A 19,133-nucleotide genomic window follows, 5' to 3' on the forward strand; every position below is an offset into this window, starting at 1 on the left:
AAACACCAAGACAAGAAACGATTTCCTCCCCCCCCCACCAAAATCCTTCCACACAGACTTTGCCCTTCCCTGCTGCACTGAATCCCTCCAGCCTCAGCTTGCTGAGTTGTTTCTTTCCCTCCCCTGAAGATGACTTTTTAGGAAGCTTTCCCCTCACATAGCCAGGAACGGGTGGAATCTGTTTTGATTCAAACATCTGGAGCTGTGCCTCTGAGTCACTCACAAGGTCCCAGCTGTTAAATCAACAGAGGGAAAGAGATGCTGCAAGACAAAGCTGGGGGTGGGCAGTGATCCCCTGGGAACATCCTGCTGGAGTGGGCTGCAAGCAGTTTGGGTTCTGGCTTTGTGCAGGGACAAAAGGGTGAGAGGGCTGAGAGTGCAAGGCAGGATTAGTGTCCAGGAGCAAATGATGCAGATGGGGGAAAAAAAAGGACAAAAGCCAAAGCCTGTGCTAAGCCCTCAAAGGCTGCAGTGGCAGCCTGGTGATTGCCAAAGCAAAGCAGGCTGAGGAGAAGCACTGAGGGAAGAGAGGCACTGGGGACAGAAGTGAGGGAAGGCAGCACTGAACCCTGGAGGTGCTTTGGTATGGAGTGGGGAGGAGAAGCTGCTCTGAGTCTGAGTCTGAGCAAAGCTTTCACCTTCCCCATTCCACACAACCATCAAAGGTTGGAAATCACAGAATGTTAGGGGGTGGAAGGGACCTTGAAAGATCATTCAGTCCAATCCCCCTGGCAATGCACCCAGGCAGGTCTTGAGGATCTCCTCTTAAGATCAAGTCCAGACCTCAACCCAGCACCACCTTCACAACTCTTTGTAAACATTTCCCCCGAGGGGACAGAGCCTGCAGAAGAGCAGCCCCAGAGGGGAGCTGAGCAATGCTCAGCAAGAGCTAAAGGAGCTGTGGGGGGCAAGAGGCTGGGGCCAGACTCTGCTCACTGGTGCCCAGGGACAGCACAAGGGGCAAGGGGCACAAAGTGGCACCCAGGAGGTTCCCTATGCACAGGAGGAGAAGCTTCCTTGGTGTGAGGGTGCTGGAGGGCTGGAGCAGGCTGCCCAGAGAGGTTGTGGAGTGTCCTTGTGTGGAGAGCTTCCAACCCCCCCTGGGCACTGTGCTCCTGGGCAAGCTGCTGTGGGTGCCCTGCTGGAGCAGGGGGGTTGGCCTGGCTGATCTCTGGAGGTCCCTTCCAACCCCTCCATGCTGGGATTCTGTGATGCAAGGCCAGCAGTGAGACTCCAGCAGAAGGAAGCAGAGCTGGAAAGGATGCTCCAGGAGCCCTTCAGGGAATGTGGAGTGAGGAAAAGCATCCTCCCTGCTCAGCCCTACCTTGAGGGGGTAGGGAGGGAGGGGGAACGGGACTCAAACCCTGCTGTGGTACTTTTGGAGGGTGGGGTTGGAGTGGATGAGCTCCTGAGCTCCCTTCCCACCTCCACCCTGCTGGGATTCTGTGCACTGTAGTTCAACTCACTTTTAACCTGGTAGGAATGGAGCCTTTAGAATCAGAGAGTCAGAGAAGCAGGCAGGGTTGGAAGGGACCACAAGGCTCAGCCAGTCTCAACCCCCCTGCCATGGGCAGGGACACCTCACACCAGATCAGGCTGGCCAGAGCCTCATCCAGCCTGGCTGCAAACACCTCCAGGGATGGAGCCTCAACCACCTCCCTGCACAACCCATTCCAGTCTCTCCCCACCCTCCTGGGGAAGAATTTCTTCCTAACATCCAATCTGAATCTCCCCACCTCTAATTTTGCTCCATCCCCCCAGTCCTATCACTCCCTGACACCCTCAAAAGTCCCTCCCCAGCTTTCTTGGAGCCCTCTTCAGATCCTGCAAGGCCACAAGAAGGTCTCCTGGGAGCCTTCTCCTCTCCAGACTGCACAACCCCAACTCTCTCAGGCTGTCCTCATAGCAGAGCAGCTCCAGCCCTCTGCTCATCCTCATGGCCCTTCTCTGGACACCTTCCAGCACCTCCAGATCCCTCTTGGAACAGAGGCTCCAGAACTGGATGCAGTACTCCAGGTGGGGTCTCAGCAGAGTGGAGCAGAGAGGGAGAATCACCTCCCTGGCCCTGCTGGCCACACTTCTCCTGCTGCAGCCCAGGCTCTGCTTGGCTCTCTGGGCTGCAAGTGCTCACTGCTGGCTCCTGCTGAGCTTCTCCTCCCCCAGCACCCCCAAGTCCCTCTCCTCAGGGCTGCTCTCCAGCCAGTCCCTGCCCAGCCTGGATTTGTGCTTGGGATTGCCTCGACCCAGCTGCAGGACCTTGCCCTTGGTCTTGTTGAACCTCCTGAGGTTGGCTTGTGCCCAGCTCTGCAGCCTGTCCAGGTCCCTCTGGATGGATCCCTTCCCTCCAGCCTGTCCAGGTCCCTCTGGATGGATCCCTTCCCTCCAGCCTGTCCAGGTCCCTCTGGATGGATCCCTTCCCTCCAGTCTGTCCAGCTCCCTCTGGATGGATCCCTTCCCTCCAGCCTGTCCAGCTCCCTCTGGATGGATCCCTTCCCTCCAGCCTGTCCAGGTCCCTCTGGATGGATCCCTTCCCTCCAGTCTGTCCAGGTCCCTCTGGATGGATCCCTTCCCTCCAGCCTGTCCAGGTGCCTCTGGATGGATCCCTTCCCTCCAGCCTGTCCAGGTCCCTCTGGATGGCTCCCTTCCCTCCAGCTCTCTGCTGCACCACACAGCTTGGTGCCATCAGCAAACCTGCTGAGGCTGCACTCAATGCCTCTGTCCATGCCAGCCACTGGGCTTTGAAGTGAGAATTTTTCTGCTTCACACACAGCCCTCAAGAAGGGAAGAAGAGGGTCAGAAATAGCAGCAGAGCCTGGCATGTTTAGCTAGACCTTGTCTGCCCACTGTCTGGCCAGGTCTAGTCTCAGGTCCCAGCTCTATTTGTGCCCCTGGAAGGGCAGCAGCAATTTGATATATTTAGAGGAGGTCTTATTTGAAGCCTCTCTGTGTGCACAAGAGGAAGAAGGTGGACAACAAATATTTCCTTAAGGATGTTTGTGGGGCTTCAAAAAAAGCCCAAACCCAACTTAAGAAATACATTAGAGGTAGGGAGTTAATTCCTGTGGTCTTCAAACTACCTGCTCAAGCCTTTAAGGCTGCTGCAGGTGGGGCCCAGTGCTGTGCTGGGACAACACCAAGTGGCTCCATGCTCTGTTTGGAATAGCAGGGATGGCATTCCCTGCTCCTGGGTCTGTGAACACACATCCCATCAAGTTTGCTGCCAAAGCCTCAGGCACCCTGCAAAGCCCTGAGGAAAACATTTGGGGCTGTGCACACATCAACACCGCAGCACTTGGCAGCCTCCAAAGGAACCTTCAGGCAGGTCCCACTCTGCCCAGCCCCTGCTGCTTCCAGACACTTTGGGAGCTGCAAGGGCAAGGAACAACCAACAGCTGGGCTGCACCTTCTGCATCCATTGCCTCCTGCTCTTCAGAGCTGTGGTTTGCCCCAGTGTGGCAAACAGGGAGGAGCACAGCTCAGGATGGTCTGGGTGCACACATCCTGCTCCCAGCCCTGCTCCTCCACTTCGTTGTGCTTGCAGGGGAGGTCCCTGAGCTCCTAGAACCTGCTCTTTCCCCCTCACTGGCTTGCCCTGCCCCACCTGAAGAGCAGATCCAGTGCTCAGCTGGGGCAAGCAGTCAGCTCCCTGAGCTCAGAGCTCTCTGCCTACAGCAGCAGGTCCCAGCTGCTTTATTTCACAAAGCTTCAATCACTTGCACCTCAGCTGCTGCCTGCTCCTCCCAAGCTCCACCAGAAAGTCCCAGCAAGCAGTCTGTGAGCTGCTCTGAGCACTTCAAACCATCACAGTGAGGCTCTGCATCTCCTTTGGGCTCCCAGGTTGTCACTCAGAGTGCCTCCAAGAGTCACCACCATGAACAAGAAGTGGATCAAGTGCTCTGCCATCAAGCTGGCCAGCAAGCCACTGACATGGATTTAGAGCACACAAAGCAGAGCTTTGACTCCAGGCTGTGGCTCCCTCCCTGGGGATCTTTCCCTCACTCAACTCCAGCCTGAAGCATTTCACTCTGAGCCTGTGACCTGCAACTTGCCCTCCAGAAGCCAGGGTCAGGCACTGCCCCTTCCCAACAGGGCAGGGAGAATGGAAAGGGCCCAAGGACAGGAAGAGCTGTGATGTAAGCTCTAAAATATGAGCTGTGATGGGAAGAAATCTGCCTGAGCACACAAATGGAGAGGCCAAGTGGTTTGTGGGGATGGAAAATTTCATCCTGTGCTACTTATCTGCAGCCTTTCCAAACTGGGAAGTGGAGGTCTGCACCTTGGCCAATGCAAACAGACTCTGCTGGAGGGTTCTTGGGGTGCTTTCAAGAGAGTGTGAAGCCTCTGCCTGTCAGATTTGAGGCAGCAAGGCCAGGATGGAGCAAACATCCAATCTGCACAACCCCCTTCCAAGCTGGAGCCCTAGCAAAATGAAGTCAGAGGTTGTCCTCTACCTGCTGGCTTTCCATGTCCATGCTTAGCAGCACTTGGCAGCCCCAGAGAGCTTCACAGCACTAAAAAGGTCTTCAAGGCTCTCTCTGAAATGATGGATTTCAGATGGTCCAGCTGCTCCTGGCAGTGGGAACAGCCTGAGCTGCTCCCTGCTCCAGGCAAAGGGAAATCTCCATGTGGGGTGGGGAAAAAAATATAATCACAGAGCTGTTGAGGCTGGAAGAGACCTCTGAGGTCATCCAGTCCAACTGAAGAAGAATCACAGAACCAACCAAGTTGGAAGAGACCTCTGAGTTCATCCAGTCCAACTGAAGAAGAATCACAGAACCAACCAGGTTGGAAGAGACCTCTGAGTTCATCCAGTCCAACTGAAGAAGAATCAGAGAATCAACCAGGTTGGAAGAGACCTCTGAGTTCATCCAGTCCAACTGAATAAGAATCAGAGAACCAACCAGGTTGGAAGAGACCTCTGAGGTCATCCAGTCCAACTGAAGAAGAATCACAGAACCAGCCAGGTTGGAAGAGACCTCTGAGGTCATCCAGTCCAACTGAAGAAGAATCACAGAACCAACCAGGTTGGAAGAGACCTCTGAGGTCATCCAGTCCAACTGAAGAAGAATCAGAGAATCAACCAGGTTGGAAGAGACCTCTGAGGTCATCCAGTCCAACTGAAGAAGAATCACAGAACCAACCAGGTTGGAAGAGACCTCTGAGTTCATCCAGTCCAACTGAAGAAGAATCAGAGAATCAACCAGAAGAGACCTCAGAGATGATCAAGTCCAAGCTATCACCCAGCACCTCCTGACTAACTAAACCTTGGCTTCAGGTGCCACATCCAATCCTTCTTTGAACACCTCCAGGGATGGGGACTCCATCACCTCCCTGGGAACTGCTCACCCAGAGCTCACAGTCCCACCCCTGCTGCTGAGCCACTGCCACTAAACCACTTCCATCCTGCCTGCTTATACCAGGAGGGGGCTGTGGCTTTGCTCCCCCCAAATCCCAACTTTTTGCCTTGGTTTCTCCCCACCCCCTGGAGATTGTCCTGGTCAGCATCTGGCTGCCCCTTCCTGGGGGTTTCCAAACAGCTCTGGACCAGCAAAGACTAAAAGGAAGGAGCTGGGGACTTGTGAGCTGCCCAGTGGAACCCCCCCCTGCTGTTGTGATTTTGCTTTGAGGTGGCCACACTGCAGGGTCAGTTCTGGTGTCCCCAGCACAAGAGGGACATTGAACTGCTGGAGAGGGTCCAAAGGAGGCCACCAGGATCAGAGGGCTGGAGAACCTCCTCCATGGGGACAGGTTGAGAGAGTTGGGGTTGTTCAGGCTGGAGAAGAGGAGGCTCCATGGAGACCTTAGAGCAGCTTTCCAGTACCTGAAAGGGGCTCCAGGAGAGCTGGGGAGGGACTTTGGACAAGGACAGGATGAGGGACAATGGCTTTGAGCTGGAAGAGGGGAGACTGAGCCTGGAGATGAGGAAGAAATTCTTGACAGAGAGACACTGGAACAGGTTGCTCAAGGAGGTCAAGGATGCTCCCTCCCTGGAGGTGTTTGAGGCCAGGCTGGGTGAGGCCTTGAGCAACCTGGGCTAGGAGAAGATGACCCTGCCCATGGCAGGGGGTTGGAACTGGATGAGCCTTAAGATCCCTTCCAGCCCCCCAAACTCTATGAATCTATGACAGCCTTTGCCCACTTCAAAGCCTGAAAAGCAGGAGTCTGTCCCGTCCCTTCCCTTCCCTTCCCTTCCCTTCCCTTCCCTTCCCTTCCCTTCCCTTCCCTTCCCTTCCCGTCCCTTCCCTTCCCTTCCCTTCCCTTCCCTTCCCTTCCCTTCCCTTCCCTTCCCTTCCCTTCCCTTCCCTTCCCTTCCCTTCCCTTCCCTCTTCCCTTCTCTCTTCCCTTCTCCCTTCCCTTCCCTTCCCTTCCCTTCCCTTCCCTTCCCTTCCCTTCCTTCCCTTCCCTTCCCTTCCCTTCCCTTCCCTTCCCTTCTCTCTTCCCTTCCCTTCCCTTCCCTTCTCTCTTCCCTTCCCTTCTCTCTTCCCTTCCCTTCCCTTCCCTTCCCTTCTCTCTTCCCTTCTCTCTTCCCTTCTCTCTTCCCTTCTCTCTTCCCTTCTCTCTTCCCTTCTCTCTTCCCTTCTCTCTTCCCTTCTCCCTTCCCTTCTCCCTTCCCTTCTCCCTTCCCTTCTCCCTTCCCTTCTCCCTTCCCTTCTCCCTTCCCTTTTCCCTTCCCCCTTCCCTTTTCCCTTCCCCCTTCCCTTTTCCCTTCCCTTCCCTTTTCTCTTCCCTTTTCCCTTCCCTTCCCTTTTCCCTTCCCTTCCCTTTTCCCTTCCCTTCCCTTTTTTCTTCCCTTTTCTCTTCCCTTTTCCCTTCCCTTCCCTTTTTTCTTCCCTTCCCTTTTTTCTTCCCTTTTCCCTTCCCTTCCCTTTTCCCTTCCCTTCCCTTTTCCCTTCCCTTTTCTCTTCCCTTACCTCTTCCCTTCCCTTTTCTCTTCCCTTCCCTCTTCCCTTCCCTTTTCTCTTCCCTTCCCTCTTCCCTTCCCTTTTCTCTTCCCTTCCCTTTTCTCTTCCCTTCCCTCTTCCCTTCCTTTTTCTCTTCCCTTCCCTTTTCTCTTCCCTTCCCTTTTCTCTTCCCTTCCCTTTTCTCTTCCCTTCCCTTTTCTCTTCCCTTCCCTTTTCCCTTCCCTTTTCCCTTCCCTTTTCCCTTCCCTTTTCCCTTCCCTTCTCCCTTCCCTTCTCCCTTCCCTTCCCTTTTCTCTTCCCTTTTCCCTTCCCTTTTCCCTTCCCTTTTCTCTTCCCTTTTCCCTTCCCTTCCCTTTTCTCTTCCCTTTTTCCTTCCCTTCCCTCCCCTTCCCCCTTCCCTTCCCTCCCCTTTCTTCTGTTTCCTTTTCCCTTCCCTTCCCTCCCCTCCCCTCCCCTTCCCTTCCCTTTCTTCTGTTTCCTTTTCCCTTCCCTTCCCTTTCTTCCATTTCCTGTTCCCTTCCCTTCCCTTCCCTTCCCTGCCATGCTCCTGACACCCAGACCTGGTGGGAATTGCAGAATCAGCGAATCAGCTGCTTGGCAAAAGGCTTCAAGATCCTTTGAGTCCAACCCTGAGCTACCATCTCCCTGTTGAACCACACTCACAGACTCCTGGGGCTGGATCAAGCAGGCTGCACCAAGCACATTCACTGCAGCCACTGCTGGCTGCCCTTCATCTGCTGGCTGTCCAAACAGCAGTCTGCAGGCAGCCAGGATCCACTTGGGAATCAGCAGAGTTGTCACTAACTAGTGTGGGAAAGCAGCGCTGGAAGGTGCAACTGAATACATCAACTGCAGCTGGTTCAACAAGACCAAGGGCAAGGTCCTGAGCTGGGTCAGGGCAGTCCCAAGCACTGCTACAGGCTGGGCTGGGACTGGCTGGAGAGCAGCCCTGAGGAGAGGGACTTGGGGGTGCTGGGGGAGGAGAAGCTCAACAGGAGCCAGCAGTGAGCACTTGCAGCCCAGAGAGCCAAGCAGAGCCTGGGCTGCAGCAGGAGAAGTGTGGCCAGCAGGGCCAGGGAGGGGATTCTCCCTCTCTGCTCCACTCTGCTGAGACCACTCCTGGAGTACTGCATCCAGTTCTGGAGCCTCTGTTCCAAGAGGGATCTGGAGGTGCTGGAAGGTGTCCAGAGAAGGGCCATGAGGATGAGCAGAGGGCTGGAGCTGCTCTGCTGTGAGGACAGCCTGAGAGAGTTGGGGTTGTGCAGTCTGGAGAGGAGAAGGCTCCAGGGAGACCTTCTTGTGGCCTTCCAGGATCTGAAGGGAGCTCCAAGAAAGCTGGGGAGGGACTTTTGAGGGTGTCAGGGAGTGATAGGACTCGGGGGGATGGAGCAAAATTAGAGGTGGGGAGATTCAGATTGGATATTAGGAAGAAATTCTTCCCCAGGAGGGTGGGGAGAGACTGGCACAGGCTGCCCAGGGAGGTGGTGGAAGCCTCATCCCTGGAGGTTTTTGCAGCCAGGCTGGAGGTGGCTGTGAGCAACCTGCTGTGGTGTGAGGTGTCCCTGCCCATGGCAGGGGGGTTGGAACTGGCTGAGCCTTGAGCTCCCTTCCAGCCCTGACAATTCTCTGATTCTAACTCTCTGCATCTCTCCAACCAGGTCTGCTCTGAGTCAATCCTGGTTTGAAAAGCAGCCTAAGGGCTCAGACATCTCCCTTTGGAGAGCTCAGTGAGGACTTTGTTCTGGTTTAGCTCCCTCAGGGCAATAGCTGAAGCCAGTGGGACTGGTGGCAGCCACTGGGCAGCCTGATCTAGCTTCTCCTTGCTGGAGAAGCTCTGCTATGGGAACAGGCTGGGTGAGTTGGGGCTGTTCAGCCTGGAGAGGAGTAGGCTCCAGGGAGACCTCAGAGCTGCATTTCAATCCCTGAAGGGGACCTACAGGAAGGCTGGGGAGGGACTGTTCAGAAGGGGCTGTGAGGATAGGACAAGAGGCAATGGTTTGCAACTGGAGCAAGAAAGATTTAGGTTGGACACCAGGAAGAAGTTCTGCACAATGAGGGTGAGGAGACACTGGAAGAGGCTGCCCAGGGCAGGTTGAGGCTCCATCCCTGGAGACATTCAGGATCAGCCTGATCCAGCTGGAGACGTCCCTGCTGAGTGCAGGGAGGTTGGAGAAGTTGACCTTGGAGGGTCCCTTCCAACCCAATGCAACCTGTGGTGGAGGGACCTGACCACAGCATTCTGCAGCTGAGGAGACAATCCCAGGCCCAGGAGACAATCCCAGGCCCCTCAAGCCCTCAGCTCTCACATTCCAAAGAGCAAACATCACTTGGGGCAAGCTGCAGAAGGCAGCAGTGTCCCACAGGATGATGTTTCCTCTGCTGAATGTGAGCTCTGACACACAGGGATGCCAGAGAGGCCAAAGACACTCAGCTTGTGTCCACAAAAACCTCCTGCCCCGCTCTGCTTTGGGCTTTCTGACCCTCTGAGTGACCCTGCTCAGCACCTCTGCCTCCAACTATGTCACACCAGCTGCTAATGAGGCAAAGGCAAGATCAGGAGAAGGAAAGCTGAGAGAGAGAGAGAGAGGGTGGGGAGGAGAGAGCTTGAAGCATCTGACAGCTAAGTGTGACTGCTAAGTGCTCCCAGGAAGGCATCTGAAACATTTACAGCTCATCACCTTTAGCCTTCATCCTGCTGCAAGGAGGTCAGCAGAAGGAGAACCCTTCAGCTGGGTGGGACAGAAGGAAAAAAAAAAGAAAATGCAGCCCGGTTTTGGAGAGTAGAAAGCAACAGCAGAGTACTGAAGTGCAAGGAGAGGGGAGAAGCACAGAGACAAGGTCACAGAGCTGAGGGTGGCTGCTTTCTGTCAGCAAGGCAAAGGGACAGGCAGGCTGACAGCTCCCAGCTCAGTGCAGCTACTTCAAGCTCTTAGGATCAGAGGATGGTTTGGAAGGGCCCCAAAGAGTTCATCCAGTCCAAGCCCCCTGCCAGAGCAGGAGCAGAGAATCCAGCACAGGTCACACAGGAACACATCCAGACAGGGCTGCAAAGGCTCCAGACAAGGAGACTCCACAACCTCTCTGGGCAGCCTGCTCCAGAGCTCTGGGAGCCTCCCAGTGCAGAAGTTCCTCCTCCTGCTGAGCTGCAACCTCCTGTGCTGCAGTTTCCATCCAGTGCCCCTTGGCCTAGCCCAGGGTGCAAGTGAGCAGAGCCTGGCCCCTGCCTCCTGTCCCCCAGCCCTCAGCTCTTGAGAGACATTGAGCAGATCCCTCTCAGCCTTCTCCTCTCCACACTCACCACCCCCAGGGCTCTCAGCCTCTCCTCCCCAGGCACTGCTCCAGGACCTTCAGCATCCTTGGAGCCCTCCCTTGGACTCTCTCCAGCAGCTCCCTGTCCCTCCTGACCTGGGGAGCCCAGAGCTGGATGCAATATTCCAGGGGAGGTCTCAGCAGGGCAGAGCAGAGGGGGAGCAGAACCTCCCTGGCTCTGCTGGCCACACTCTGAATGCCCCCCAGGACCCCATTCTTGGCCACCAGGGCACATTGCTGCCCCATGCAGAACTTGTTGCCCCCCCAGCACTCCCAGGTCCTTCTCCACAGGGCTGGGATCACCTCCTAACCTCTCCTGCTGCAGTTTCCTCTTCCTCCCATTTCCCTCCTTTCCCCTCCACCCACTTTGGTGCTTCCCCTCTCCAGTGGCCCTCAAGCAATCCCTGGGAGCAGTTGCTTGTCCCATCAGTGGATTTGTCCTCACCCACACACAGCTTCCAGGACATGGGGGGGGGGAGGGGGAAAAAAAAAACAACCCTGCCTTGCCTCACACCAATGTCCCCTGAGAGATCCTGGTGGTGAGTCAGGCTCCTGCTACATGAGCTGCTTGGGGTTCATGATTCATTTTCCTTCTATGTGAAGACAAATCTCCCTCCCCTCACCCTCACCCCCATCCCCACCCCCCAGCACAAGCTAGCCCTCAGTTACCTCATGTGCTCAACTCATCAGTCAGCCCCCAGAGCTTAGCTAATGGAAAAGCAGAGCCCTCCCCAGCTTCCCTGCTTAATGCCTGAAGCATCCTGAAGCCACCTCTGTCTAGACTGAAGCATCTTTCCTTCCCAGGCCCCTGCTCTGAGGCTTCCCCTGTGGCTTGGGGGAAGCACAAGGCTGCCAAAGCCACCCCTGATGTTCCATGAGCAACAACAGAGCCATTGACAGAGGCAGCTCAGGGTCCCCTCCCTTCCCTCCAGAGCCAAGTGAAGCAAGGGCAAGGCGAGGAAGAGGACAGAAAAGACCTCCAAGGCCAGGGAGTCCAAGTGCTGACCTCACACTGCCAACTCCACCACTGAGCCATGGCCCTCAGCACCACATCTCCAGGGGTTCTGCACACTTCCAGGGGTGGTGATTCCACCACTTCCCTTGGGCAGCCTGTGCCAGGCCTTAACCACTCTTCCAGTGCATTTTTTTTCCCCCTAACATCCAACCTAAACCTCCCCTGGATCAACCTGAGGCTGTTTCCTCTCATCCCATTGCTTGTTACTGAGCTTCCTGGGAGAAGAACCTCATCCCCACCTGGCTCCAGCCTCCTCTCAGGGAGCTGTAGAGAGCCAGAAGGTCTCCCCTCAGCCTCCTTTTCTTCAGGCTCAACACCCTCAGGTCCCTCAGGGGCTCCTCCCCAACGCTGTTCTCCATCCCAGGTCCCTCACCTGCTCCTCCCCAACCCTGTTCTCCATCCCAGGTCCCTCACCTGCTCCTCCCCAACACTGTTCTCCATCCCCAGGTCCCTCACCTGCTCCTCCCCAACCCTGTTCTCCATCCCAGGTCCCTCACCTGCTCCTCCCCAACCCTGTTCTCCATCCCCAGGTCCCTCACCTGCTCCTCCCCAACCCTGTTCTCCATCCCAGGTCCCTCACCTGCTCCTCCCCAACCCTGTTCTCCATCCCCAGGTCCCTCACCTGCTCCTCCCCAACCCTGTTCTCCACCTCCAGGTCCCTCACCTGCTTCTCCCCAACCCTGTTCTCCACCTCCAGGTCCCTCACCTGCTCCTCCCCAACCCTGTTCTCCACCTCCAGATCCCTCACCTGCTCCTCCCCAACCCTGTTCTCCATCCCAGATCCCTCACCTGCTCCTCCCCAACCCTGTTCTCCATCCCAGGTCCCTCACCTGCTCCTCCCCAACCCTGTTCTCCATCCCCAGGTCCCTCACCTGCTCCTCCCCAACCCTGTTCTCCATCCCAGGTCCCTCACCTGCTCCTCCCCAACCCTGTTCTCCATCCCCAGGTCCCTCACCTGCTCCTCCCCAACCCTGTTCTCCATCCCAAGGTCCCTCACCTGCTTCCCCCCAACCCTGTTCTCCATCCCAGATCCCTCACCTGCTCCTCCCCAACCCTGTTCTCCATCCCAAGGTCCCTCACCTGCTGCCCCCCAACCCTGTTCTCCATCCCAGGTCCCTCACCTGCTCCTCCCCAACCCTGTTCTCCACCTCCAGATCCCTCACCTGCTTCTCCCCAACCCTGTTCCCCACTCCCAGGTCCCCATGGAGTTGCAGCCTGCTCCTAGAAGCAGCACCCTGCAGGTTTTTTTGTTTGTTTTTTTTTTCCCTCTCTTCTGCAGAAGGTTTTACCTCTATTTGGTTCAGCAAGGAGCTGTCAAACTTGAAGCCAGGGATTCTCTTCTCACTGCAGACCACTCCCACGTCCTCAGTGTGTTTGCAGTCAGTCACTCCCCAGCCGTTGGAGCTGCAGGCTGCCAGGGTGGTCTCTTTGCCATTGCAGTGGACATTGTCCATCCAAATTTTGCCTGAAGGGCAAAAAAAAAAAAAAAAAAAAAAAAAAAGGCAAATACAAACTGGGAGTCAGGAGGCTGAAGCTGGGTTGGACTGGAAGCAAACTGGAGGCTGCTGTGCTCCTGCTGTGGCAAGGGGAAGAGGTGACCTGAGTGAAGTAGCTGAGGGGTGTTCCCAGATGGCATCAGCATGGAAGGGATCCTCCAAGGGCATCTTGTCCAACCCCCCTGCAGGCAGCAGGGACACCCCCAACTAGAGCAGGCTGCCCAGGGCCATTTCATAGAATCAGAACTGTCAGGGTTGGAAGGGAGCTCAAGGCTCAGCCAGTCCCAACCCCCTGCCATGGGCAGGGACACCTCACACCACAGCAGGTTGCTCACAGCCACCTCCAGCCTGGCTGCAAAAACCTCCAGGGATGAGGCTTCCACCACCTCCCTGGGCAGCCTGTGCCAGTGTCTCCCCACCCTCACTGTGCAGAACTTCCTCCTGGTGTCCAACCTAAACCTGCCCTGCTCCACTTTCAAACCTTTGCCTCTGGTCCTACCACTCCAAGCCCTTCTGGACAGTCCCTCCCCAGCTTGCCTGCAGCTTCCCTTCAGATGTTGAAATGCAGCTCTAAGGTCTCCCTGGAGCCTTCCCTTCTCCAGGCTGAGCAGCCCAACTCTCCCAGCCTGTCCCCACAGGGGAGGTTCTCCAGCCCTCTGCTCATCTTGGTGGCCTCCTCTGGACCCCCTCCAGATCTCCCTTGTCTTGGGGACCCCATAGCTGGACACAGCACTGCAGGGGAGGTCTCCTCAGAGCAGAGGGGCAGGATCCCTTCTCTCAGCCTGCTTTGGATGCTCCACCAAGTCCTAAGTGGAAGCAGATCTGCCCCACAGCTTTCCCCTCTCCTTTATCTGCATGGAAACCAAAAAACCTCAGCAGCAGCCTGGAGCAGACCTGTGCTGCAGCCCTGCAGCTGGGGGATGGAAGTGACCTCCTCTGCTGACAGCCACTTCAGAGCCCACAGTGCCACCAGGTCCCCTTGGCTGGGCTGATGAGATCCTGCCCTCCAATCTTGCTGACCCAATTATCCCTCCTGTGTTTAATTAAGGCTTCTCTCTGCATCCTCTCTCAAACCCTCACTCCATGCCTCGTAGGAGGCAGCTCCAAGCTTTGATGAAAGCCCTGAGCTCTGATTTAAAGAGCAGACTTCTGCACAAGCTTCACCAAGCCTCCACTGGTTGGAGCCTCCTCCAGACCAGAGGCATTGGCAACTCACTTTGAAATCTCCTCCTCTCCCTCTCCCCCACTTTGAAATCTCCTCCTCTCCCTCTCCCCCACTTTGAAATCTTCTCCTCTCCCTCTCCCCCACTTTGAAATCTCCTCCTCTCCCTCTCTCCCACTTTGAAATCTCCTCCTCTCCCTCTCCCCCACTTTGAAATCTCCTCCTCTCCCTCTCCCCCACTTTGAAATCTCCTCCTCTCCCTCTCCCCTACTTTGAAATCTCCTCCTCTCCCTCTCCCCCACTTTGAAATCTCCTCCTCTCCCTCTCCCCCACTTTGAAATCTCCTCCTCTCCCTCTCCCCCACTTTGAAATCTCCTCCTCTCCCTCTCCCCCACTTTGAAATCTCCTCCTCTCCCTCTCCCCCACTTTGAAATCTCCTCCTCTCCCTCTCCCCCACTTTGAAATCTCCTCCTCTCCCTCTCCCCCACTTTGAAATCTCCTCCTCTCCCTCTCCCCCACTTTGAAATCTCCTCCTCTCCCTCTCCCCCACTTTGAAATCTCCTCCTCTCCCTCTCCCCCACTTTGAAATCTCCTCCTCTCCCTCTCCCCCACTTTGAAATCTCCTCCTCTCTCTCTCCCCCACTTTGAAATCTCCTCCTCTCCCTCTCCCCCACTTTGAAATCTCCTCCTCTCCCTCTCCCCCACTTTGAAATCTCTTCCTCTCCCTCTCCCCCACTTTGAAATCTCCTCCTCTCCCTCTCCCCCACTTTGAAATCTCCTCCTCTCCCTCTCCCCCACTTTGAAATCTCCTCCTCTTCCTCTCTCCCACTTTGAAATCTCCTCCTCTCTCTCTCTCCCACTTTGAAATCTCCTCCTCTCTCTCTCCCCCACTTTGAAATCTCCTCCTCTCCCTCTCCCCCACTTTGAAATCTCCTCCTCTTCCTCTCTCCCACTTTGAAATCTCCTCCTCTCTCTCTCCCCCACTTTGAAATCTCCTCCTCTCTCTCTCCCCCACTTTGAAATCTCCTCCTCTCTCTCCCGCACTTTGGAATCTCCTCCTCTCTCTCTCTCCCACTTTGAAATCTCCTCCTCTCCCTCTCCCCCACTTTGAAATCTCCTCCTCTCCCTCTCCCCCACTTTGAAATCTCCTCCTCTCTCTCTCTCCCACTTTGAAATCTCCTCCTCTCCCTCTCCCCCACTTTGAAATCTCCTCCTCTCTCTCTCTCCCACTTTGAAATCTCCTCCTCTCTCTCCCCCACTTTGAAATCTCCTCCTCTCCCTCTTCCCACTTTGAAATCTCCTCCTCTCTCTCTCTTCCCCACTTTGAAATCTCCTCCTCGCTCTCTCCCCCACTTTGAAATCTCCTCCTCTCCCTCTTCCCACTTTGAAATCTCCTCCTCTCCCTCTCCCCCACTTTGAAATCTCCTCCTCGCTCTCTCCCCCACTTTGAAATCTCCTCCTCGCTCTCTCCCCCACTTTGAAATCTCCTCCTCTCCCTCTTCCCACTTTGAAATCTCCTCCTCGCTCTCTCCCCCACTTTGAAATCTCCTCCTCTCCATCTCCCCCACTTTGAAATCTCCTCCTCTCCCTCTCCCCGACTTTGAAATCTCCTCCTCTCTCTCTCCCCCACTTTGAAACCTCCTCCTCTCCCTCTCCCCGACTTTGAAATCTCCTCCTCTCCCTCTCCCCCACTTTGAAATCTCCTCCTCTCTCTCTCCCCCACTTTGAAATCTCCTCCTCTCCCTCTCCCCGACTTTGAAATCTCCTCCTCTCTCTCTCTCCCACTTTGAAATCTCCTCCTCTCTCTCTCTCCCACTTTGAAATCTCCTCCTCTCTCTCTCTCCCACTTTGAAATCTCCTCCTCTCTCTTCCCCACTTTGAAATCTCCTCCTCTCCCTCTCCCCCACTTTGAAATCTCCTCCTCTCCCTCTCCCCCACTTCGAAATCTCCTCCTCTCCCTCTCCCCCACCTTGAAATCTCCTCCTCTCTCTCTCCCTCTCCCTCCCAAGAGCCAAACTCCACAGCTTGGCCCAGCACTGAAGGTTTCCCCTTCCAGCCAAGTCCCTGCTCACACTTTTTTATGGGCAGCTTTATAGGTGTCAGCACTGAGTGGTGCTAAGTGACAGACACACACACAGCACCTTCAGCCCCTGCTGCAGTGCAAACACCCTGCCTGTGGCTTCCACCAGCCTGCCAGGCTTCAGGCTTGGCAGAGAAGATGAAAAAAAATCATCCCCAGAGGTCAACATTTAACTAGCAGCAGACAAGAATGGAGTCAAGTCCAGTGAAACGCTGCTGAGGGAAACATTTGCCACCCCCTGGAGCTTCCTGGCTGTTCCCACAACTTCATAGAATGGTTTGGATTGGAAGGGACCTCAAAGGCTTCCTCCTCAAGTCCAGCCTGGATCTCCCCTGCCCCAGTTTCTGCCCCTTGTCCTTGCAAAAAGTCCCTCTCCAGCATTCAGGTACTGAAAGGCCACAAGGAGGTCTCCCAGGAGCTTTCCAACCCAACCCATTCCATGAATCTCCACCAATTCCTGGCTCTAAAAGCACAGCAGCAACACTGACAGCAAAGCAATCATTGAACTATAGACTCCCAGACTGCTTTGGGTGGGAAGGAACCTTTGAAGCTCACCCAGCACAAGCCCTCTGCTGTCAGCAGGGACATCCCCAACCTGAGCAGGTTGCTCACAGCACCAAACAACCTGAGCTGCAATGGTGCCAGGGATGGAGCAGCTCCTACCTCTCTGCCAGGCTCTCACCACCCTCAGTTCTCTCTTCTCTCCAGCCTGAATCTCCCTCTTTCAGTTCAAACCATCCCCCCTTGGCCTGTCACAACAAGCCCTGCTCAAAAGTCTCTCCCCAGCTTTCTTCAAGCCCTGCAAGGCCACCAGAAGCTCTCCCTGGAGCCTTCTCTTCTCCAGGCTGAACAACCCCAACCCTCTCAAGCCTGGCCTCACAGCAGAGGGCTTCCAGCCCTGCCAGCATTGCTGTGGCCTCCTCTGGCCCCTCTCCAACAGGTCCCTGTCTGTGCTGTGCTGAGGGATTCCAGATCTGGCCCCAGCAGAGGAGCAGAATCCCCAGCCTGGAAGGGATGCTTCAGCTCTCTGCTCACTTTGGCCACCTTCAAAATCTCCCCTCCACCTAAAATTAGATCAGCAGTGTGCCCAGGGGGGCAAGAAGGCCAATGGCATCCTGGCCTGGATCAGGAATGGTGTGGGCAGCAGGAGCAGGGAACTCATCCTGCCCTGTGCTCAGCTCTACTTAGACCACACCTTGAGTGCTGTGCCCAGTTCTGGGCTCCTCAGGTTAAGAAGGATCTTGAGAGACTTGAAGGTGTCCAGAGAAGGGCAACAAGGCTGGGGAGGGGTCTGGGGCACAAGGCTGGGGAGGGGTCTGGGGCACAAGGCTGGGGAGGGGTCTGGGGCACAGGGCTGGGGAAGGGTCTGGGGCACAGGGCTGGGGAAGGGTCTGGGGCACAAAAGGCTGGGGAGGGGTCTGGGGCACAGGGCTGGGGAAGGGTCTGGGGCACAGGGCTGGGGAAGGGTCTGGGGCACAGGGCTGGGGAAGGGTCTGGGGCACAAAAGGCTGGGGAGGGGTCTGGGGCACAAGGCTGGGGAGGGGTCTGGGGCACAAGGCTGGGGAGGGGTCTGGAGCACAAGGCTGGGGAGGGGTCTGGAGCACAGCCCTGTGAGGAGAGGCTGAGGGAGCTGGGGGTGTTCAGCCTGGAGAAGAGGAGGCTCAGGGCAGACCTCATTGCTGTCTACAACTACCTGAGGGGAGGTTGTAGCCAGGTGGGGGTTGGGCTCTGCTCCCAGGCAACCAGGGACAGAACAAGAGGACACAGCCTCAAGCTGTGCCAGGGGAGGTCTAGGCTGGGGGTGAGGAGAAAGTTCTTCAGAGAAAGAGTAATTGGCCCTTGGGATGTGCTGCCCAGGGAGGTGGTGGAGTCCCCATCTCTGGAGGGGTTGAAAAAAAGATTGGATGTGGCACTTGGAGCCATGGTTGAGTTGTCAGGAGAGGTCAGGTGTTAGGTGATAGGTTGGACTTGAGGATCTCTGAGGTCTTTCCCAACCTGCTGAGACCCCACCTGGAGCTCTGTGTCCAGTTCTGGAGCCTCTGTTCCAGGAAGGATCTGGAGGTGCTGGAAGGTGTCCAGAGAAGGGCCATGAGGATGAGCAGAGGGCTGGAGCTGCTCTGCTCTGGAGACAGCCTGAGAGAGTTGGGGCTGTGCAGTCTGGAGAAGAGAAGGCTCCCAGGAGACCTTCTTGTGGCCTTCCAGGATCTGAAGGGGGCTCCAAGAAAGCTGGGGAGGGACTTTTGAGGGTGTCAGGGAGGGATAGGACTGGGGGGGAATGGAACAAAACTAGAAGTGGGGAGATTCAGATTGGATGTGAGGAAGAAATTCTTCCCCAGGAGGGTGGGGAGAGACTGGCAGAGGTTGCCCAGGGAGGTGGTGGAAGCCTCATCCCTGGAGGTTTTTGCAGCCAGGCTGGAGGTGGCTGTGAGCAACCTGCTGTGGTGTGAGGTGTCCCTGCCCATGGCAGGGGGGTTGGGACTGGCTGAGCCTTCAGCTCCCTTCCAACCCTGACCCTTCTCCGCTTCCCTGTGCGCGCAGGACGGATGCTGGGAGAGCAGCCAGCTGGTGCCACCCTCCTGGCCCTGCAGTGACTTTTTACCTTCTCCTTTGCCATACTTGGAGCTGGGTAGCCAGGACACAGCCTCCAGGTAGCCCAGCTCCCTGCAGACCACGTGTGCAGCGTGGATGGAGAAGTCGTCGTCGCACACCGTGCCCCACTCGCCGCCGTAGAACACCTCCAGCCTGCCCTCGTTGTGCTTCCTCTTCTGCCCTGCCAGCCTCAGCTGGATCTTGGGCACATCTGCTGCTCTCTGGGGGGGTTGGTACACTTGTGGGGGTGGCTCAGGGTAGCCAGGGAGGTAAGGCCAGTGTTCGTACTGAGCCAAGCCCAGCGCGCTCAGGGAGATGAAGAAGAGGAGGAGGAAGCAGTGGTGGTGGGGAAAGCCCAGCAAGGGTTCCATGTTCAGTGCTCAGAGCCAAATCCTCTCAGCTAGCAGCTGCTGGTCAGTGCAGGTAGGTCCTGAAATGGAAGAGAAGGTTGAGGGAAGCTTGGGGTTGATGTGGAGGTTTAGATCTCTTGGCATCAGCAGGGGAAGAGACTCTGCCCAGGGCTGCCTGTGCCACAAAATGAAAGAGACAGTTTCAAACCATCACCGAGCTGACCAGCTTG

At 56.1% G+C, this 19,133-nt stretch overlaps 1 protein-coding gene across 1 annotated transcript in view; it reads right to left on the minus strand.

Moving 5' to 3' along the window:
- The window catches only part of LOXL2 (lysyl oxidase like 2), a 63,148-nt gene extending 44,224 nt beyond the window's left edge, over window positions 1-18,924 (minus strand). The window contains exons 1-2 of the mRNA XM_054396626.1: window positions 18,564-18,924; window positions 12,516-12,691 (exon numbers count right to left, since the gene is read on the minus strand). Coding sequence (XP_054252601.1) covers window positions 12,516-12,691; window positions 18,564-18,924 — 537 coding nt within the window. The remainder of the gene's footprint in view (window positions 1-12,515; window positions 12,692-18,563) is intronic.
- Window positions 18,925-19,133: the final 209 nt, after the last annotated feature.

This window comes from Indicator indicator, chromosome 38 (genome assembly GCF_027791375.1).
Source record: "Indicator indicator isolate 239-I01 chromosome 38, UM_Iind_1.1, whole genome shotgun sequence".
In the NCBI taxonomy this organism is placed as follows: Eukaryota; Metazoa; Chordata; class Aves; order Piciformes; family Indicatoridae; genus Indicator; species Indicator indicator.